General features: G+C 35.5%; 1 protein-coding gene across 1 annotated transcript; it reads left to right on the top strand.

Annotated features, from left to right (window-relative positions):
* Positions 1 to 5,175: 5,175 nt before the first annotated feature.
* On the top strand, positions 5,176 to 6,150 carry LOC118627776 (olfactory receptor 1038). The gene has a single exon (XM_036258220.1). The coding sequence runs from the start codon at positions 5,176 to 5,178 to the stop codon at positions 6,133 to 6,135; it is 960 nt and encodes a 319-aa protein (XP_036114113.1). The 3' UTR covers positions 6,136 to 6,150.
* The last annotated feature ends 202 nt before the right edge of the window (positions 6,151 to 6,352 follow it).

Here is a 6,352-nt window from a genome sequence, read left to right as displayed (position 1 = left end):
GGCCTTCTCATAGCATATGTAAAACACTAGTAGTTTGATACTGTATTTGAAAAAAAAATTTCATCAGTGATCATATTTCCAGGTTATTTGGTACTGGTTTATATGCAACATCTTGCCACAGACTTTAGAAGTTCCCAAGTTCCTGATGTTTTCCCATACTACTCAATAGGTCAGTAATTAGCTCAGTGTTTCCCTAACCAGTCAGGCTGCAAAAGTTCAGAGAATCTGGGAAAATTAAGAAACATGTAATTTCCATTAGCTACCTTTCTTTATCTGTTCATTTTAATTAAATAAAATGCCGATCAGTAAGTAAAAAGAAACTGAAGTCAGAGTTGGTCTAAGTGTTGATGATGAAACTGTCTCTCTGGGTCTTATTATAAAACTCTTTATTACAAACAAATTTCCTACTGTAATTGCTAAAAGTAGGTTTACTTGCTAATCAGTTTCAAGGGGCCTTATTAAAATTACGTTTCTCAGTTTCTTCTTGGGGACATATTAACTGAAACCAATCTCAACAGACATAAACTTTCAACTTAAGATGAATGTATGTGCAGTTTAGTTTGAGTATATTGAGATAATTATCTGATTCCCCAGGGCTGGCTGTGTCTTCTGCCTTGAAGCACCTTCCTTTGGGAGAGAAGATAGTTTAGTGGGAAGAGAAGTTTTGAAGAAGATCTAGATTTGTGCTCTGGTTTTTCTACCATCTACCCAATTCCTCCTGGGAAAGTCATAAACTTCAAGCCTCAATTAAGAAATAAAAGTACTACTTACAGCCCAGGGCAACTTTGAGGAGTAAATCTATAATGGATATTAAATCACCTTGCAAACTGAAAATTGAAGATACTCTAATAATTATCAGTAGAATGATAATAAAGATAATAATAACACTTACTAAAATTTATTGGGTGATATTTTGTGCCTGGCAAGGTACTAAAAAAAGTCTACATACATTATATCATTATTCTTTACAAAACACTATGGTGTAAAAAAAAAATGTTTTCACTTTTTACATAAGAGAGGCTCAGGTCAAACCTGATAAATGTGTTAGCTAATATTGAGATTCAAAGCGAAAATACACACACACACACACACACACACACACACACACACTATTTCAATATAAGAAATGATGCTGAAATTAGAGGGTGGCAGTAGAGGTTTTTAAAAAAAGCAAGGAAAATGATAAGATCTAAAGGGTAAATAGATACAAAATTTAGAAAGCAATATAAGGAGTTCATATATATGACCTGCACAGTAAGAAGGATAGCAGTAGTATTCACCAAGATAAAGCACACAAAATGAAAATCAGATTTGAGAATCTGGTCTTTGGTAGGTGGTACACGAGGTGCTTTAAGACATCCAACTCCAACTCTATTCTAGACATCTGGATATAAAACTTGAGCTGAAAGGAGGGGTCTAAGATAGATAAATAAATTTGAGATTCATTGATAAACGAAGTTGTGGGCATGAAGAAAGGGTCTAAGAGAGAGGAGTAACCAGAAGAAATAACAGTAGAAAAGTAGAGGCATAAAGTGAAATCAGTGTGGTAGGAGAAAAACAAAGAAAATGTGATCTCTACCCCAATCCTTTTAGCATTTTTTTACAATCTTAAAATTCATATGGAACCACAAAATAACTCAAATGGCTAAAGACATCTTGAGAAAGAAGAATAAAACTGAAGCATCAACATTCTTGATTTCAAGATATATCACAAAGATATAGTAATTAAAACAGCATGGCATTGTTCTAAAAACTGACATATAGATCAATAAAACAGAATAGAGCACCCAGAAATCCACTCATAAATATAAAATTAACTGATCTTTGACAAGGGTGTCTAGATATACATTGAGAAAGGGATGGTATCTTTAACAAATGGTGATGGGAAAACTGGATATCTATATGCTAACGTATGCAATTGAATCCTTCTCTAACACCATACAAAGAAATCAACTCAAAGTGAATTAAAGACCTAAACACAAGACTTGGAATGTTACAACTCCAAAAAAATATACAGAGGAAAATCATGGCTTGGGGTTTGCAGTGGTTTCTTGGATATGACACCAAAAGTACATGGAACAAAAGCAAAATTAGATACATGAGACTACATTAAACCACAAAGCTTCTGTGTGCAAAAGAAACAATCAACAGAGTGAAAGGTAACCTACAGACTGGAATAATATATTTTTAAATTATATATTTGATAAGTGGTTAATGTCCAAAATATGAGACCCTATAACTCAGCATCAAAATAGCCTGTGTAATCCAGTTAAGAACTTGAATAGACATTTCTCCAAAGAAGACTGCAAATGGAAAACAGGTGTATGAAAATATGGTCAATATCACTAATCATGGAGGGAATGCAAATCAAAACCACAATGAGATATCTCCTCACACTAGTTAGTATGACTATTATTAAAAAATTCTAAATGTTTGTGATGATGTAGAGAAATGGAAAGTTTTGAAGTGTTGGTGGGACTATAGATTGGCACAGCCACTATGAAAAATAGTATGGAGGTTTCTCAAAATATTAAAATAGAACTACCATATCGTTCATCTTTCCACTGTCCACTTTTAGATATACACCCAAAAGAATTGAACTCAGAATCTGAAAGAGATGTCTGCACTCCCATGTTCATTGCATCATCATTCACAATAGCTGTGATGTGGAAACAACTGAAATGTACATTGACAGATGATGGATACAGGAAATGTGGTATTGCTTGGCCAGTGTGGCTCAGTGGATTGAGCATCATCCCATGGATTAAGACATCCCAGTTCAATTCCTGTTCAAGGCACATAACCAGGTTGTGGGCTCGATCCCCAGCGGAGGGCTAGCAGGAGGCAGCTAATTGATGTTTCTCTCTCACATTGGTGTTTCTATCTCATTCCCCCTTCCTTTCTCTCTAAAAAAAATCAATAAAGACATATTTAAAAAAAGAAAATGTAGTATTACTTACAATGGAATATCATTCAGCCTTTAAAAAAGAAAGAAATTATGCCATATGCAACAACATTGATAAATCTGAAGGACATTATGCTAAGTAAAATAAGCCAGTCACAGTAGGATAAATACCATACTGTTCCATTTATATGCAGTATCTAAAATCATCAAACTCATAGACACAGAGTAGAGTGGGGGAGGCAAAAGTGAGAATTGTTCATTGGATAAAAAGGGTCAGTTACATAAGATAAATGCATTCCATAGATCTGTTGTACAACGTGTTGTCTATAGGTAACAATACTTTATTGTGTACTTAAACATTTGTTAAGAGGGTCAATCTCATGTTAAATGTTCTTACCACCAAGAAACACACACACACACACACACACACACACACACACAAAATGTGGTATCACAAATGACAAGAGACAAGGTACATTTTCAAATTTCAGAGGAAATCTAAAATTTTTTTAATGTTCACTGTATTGATCAATGGCTTAATAGCAACTGGCGTCAGTGGTGGAGGGCAAAGCAGGATTGGAAAGAGCAAAAGGTTGAGAAAAATTGGAAGCAGCCCTGGCTGGTTTGGCTCAGCTGTCGGAGTGTCAGCCTGCGGACCAGAGTCCTGGGATCGGTTCCTGCTAGGGGTATGTACCAAAACAAACAAACAAACAAAAAAAATTTAAAGTAGTAGATAACTTTTTAAAGAATGATGGCCACTGTTATAAATTTTGTTTAACACACATATATCTATTATATATAATATATATTTTATTTTAAAATATTTTTCTCATCTGAAATTTAAGAAGAAACTGGATTTTCCCATTAATAAACACATGATTTCTTTTCTATATAGATTCCCTAAGTCAAAGTCTAAAACTATGGTAGAAGTAGGTGTTCCAGGTAGGTTTTTGGAGTACCTTGGCTTTGTCTATGTTTCTGATTTATCTTAGTTTTTAAAGCAAATAGGTAGCTTTTGGACACTTACTACTTACTATAGAGTTTACAAAATCCTTCACATTTATCAATTCATTCAATATTCACAAAAACATAAAAGATGCACCATTTTTATTTGATTTTACAGTGGAAAAAATTGAGGCTTAAACAGAGTATGGATGTTGCCCAGGTTCTCATAAGTAAATTACTTAGAAGTTAAGTGCTCATCTTATCCTTTCACAAAACTTGAGTTCTTATTTAAATGAACCAAGGCTTGTGGCCTTTTTGTGTTTTCTGTACTGTAGCCTACTTTTGGCTTCATGAAAATAGTCTGATTGGTATACATGCAGTATGGTTCCTTCAGAAATACAGATAATTAAAATATATATAATTTTAACCATCAATATAATTTTTCTAGCTCATAACATTCTGAGAAAAACAGGAAGGAAAACATTACAGTTTTCAGTTATCCCTAGAGGTTCAATTTCAGACCCAAAGGAAGCTAGAAACTAATAAATCATCCAAACAACTACTGAATGAGCTCATAAAGAGCCAAGATCATAGCTAAGGAGGTGAGTCACATTGAGTTTATATGCAGTATGTATACTGAGCGGATCCCCAACCCTCCACTCTAACCTCCGTGAGCTGTCAAGATAATACCTCTAATATCGTCACTGCATTTTTCGCTCTCATACTCTCTGCTTTTGAGTACTTTATAAAGAGTATCTATTTGTACTTTTACTACTTAATCAGTTTTCAATTCTTTTAATTTCTGATTGTTTGAGTTTACAGAGCCTAAAGTACTTAATCTATATAGGTACTTTATATAGAATATAGAGTGGGGTATATAATAAAATGGGTAAGTCATAGTAGATTATTTTGATGTATTTTAAAGCTGTGGAACATGCACAAAATTGAGGCACAAAAAATAATATTGTTTCCTTTATGAATTACACATTTATATGTGCATAAGAACAACAATGGCCACAGAAACACTGAAGTATTAGTGTTGCCTCAGGATATTTTTTTTTTCCAGATACCATTTAACTTTTAACCAATATCCTCTCTTACTTTCTAAAATTACAAAGCAAAAGAGCTGGTAAGAAGACTATTCTGAGAGTAAAAAGACTGGGCAAACATTGCATGTCATTAGAGAGCTAAGGTGTCCTTTTTACCCACAAGATGACATGATTCAAGGTGAGAAGACACCAGTGATCACTTTTCCTCAACACTTGCGGGGACCATGGAAAGTATCATTTTTATTCTTCAACTTGCAACAAAATATGCCAGAATAAATGGCTGAAGCTAATACCACTTATGTCACTGAATTTATCCTCAAGGGAATTACAGACCAGCCAGAACTTCAGGCCCCATGCTTCGTGGTGTTTTTAGCCATCTATCTGATCACAGTGTTGGGTAACCTTGGATTGATAACCTTAATCAGGATTGATGCCCGACTCCACACACCTATGTATTATTTCCTCAGTCACTTGGCCTTTGTTGACCTCTGTTACTCTTCTGCTGTCACCCCGAAGATGATGGTAAATTTTGTGGTGAAATATAACATTATTTCTTTCCATGCTTGTGCAGTACAACTGGGTTGTTTTCTCACCTTCATGATCACCGAGTGTTTCCTCTTAGCTTCCATGGCCTATGATCGCTATGTCGCCATTTGCAGTCCCCTGCATTATTCAACTGTGATGTCAAAAAGAGTCTGTGTTCAACTGGTGGCAATTCCATACATATACAGCCTTCTGGTTGCTCTGTTCCATACTATTATCACCTTCTGCCTAACTTACTGTGGCCCCAATGTCATTAACCATTTCTACTGTGATGACATCCCCCTCCTGGCTCTGTCCTGCTCAGACACACACGTGAAGGAGATTCTGATCTTTGCCTTTGCTGGCTTTGATATGATCTGTTCTTCTTCCATTGTCCTCACCTCCTACATCTTTATCATTGCTAACATCCTAAGGATCCGCTCTACCCAGGGACGACTCAAGGCCATTTCTACCTGCGGCTCCCACATGGTGACTGTTACTATTTTCTATGGCACCCTGATCTTTATGTACCTGCAGCCCAAATCAAACCACTCCCTGGACACAGACAAAATGGCATCTGTGTTTTACACAGTGGTGATCCCCATGTTGAACCCCCTCATCTATAGTCTAAGGAACAAAGACGTAAAAGATGCCTCCAAAAAAGTCTTGAAAAAAGGTTGTGATACCTTAAAGACGTTAAAATTACGACAATAACAGTAACAAATGCTTTATTAAATTCAAAAGGGAAAGAAATCAAGCTTTCTTTTGCTAATATTTTAAGTAATTCTTTCCCAATCAACCAAAAATGTGACTGTTACTGCGGCAGAACTTGACATTTTTTTTTTTTTTTTATCCTCACCCGAGGACATTTTTCCATTTTTTGCACAGACAGAGTGGGAGGGAGAGAGAGGAAGAGAGAGAGAGGGAAACA

Source organism: Molossus molossus, unplaced genomic scaffold (genome assembly GCF_014108415.1).
Source record: "Molossus molossus isolate mMolMol1 unplaced genomic scaffold, mMolMol1.p scaffold_m16_p_13, whole genome shotgun sequence".
Classification (NCBI taxonomy): Eukaryota; Metazoa; Chordata; class Mammalia; order Chiroptera; family Molossidae; genus Molossus; species Molossus molossus.
Note: the sequence above shows the minus strand (reverse complement) of the source record. Positions and strands in the feature narration are given on the sequence as shown.

Coding starts and splice junctions, on each gene's coding strand:
- LOC118627776 (XM_036258220.1), top strand. CDS start 5,176: ATGGCTGAAGCTAATACCACTTATGTCACTGAATTTATCCTCAAGGGA.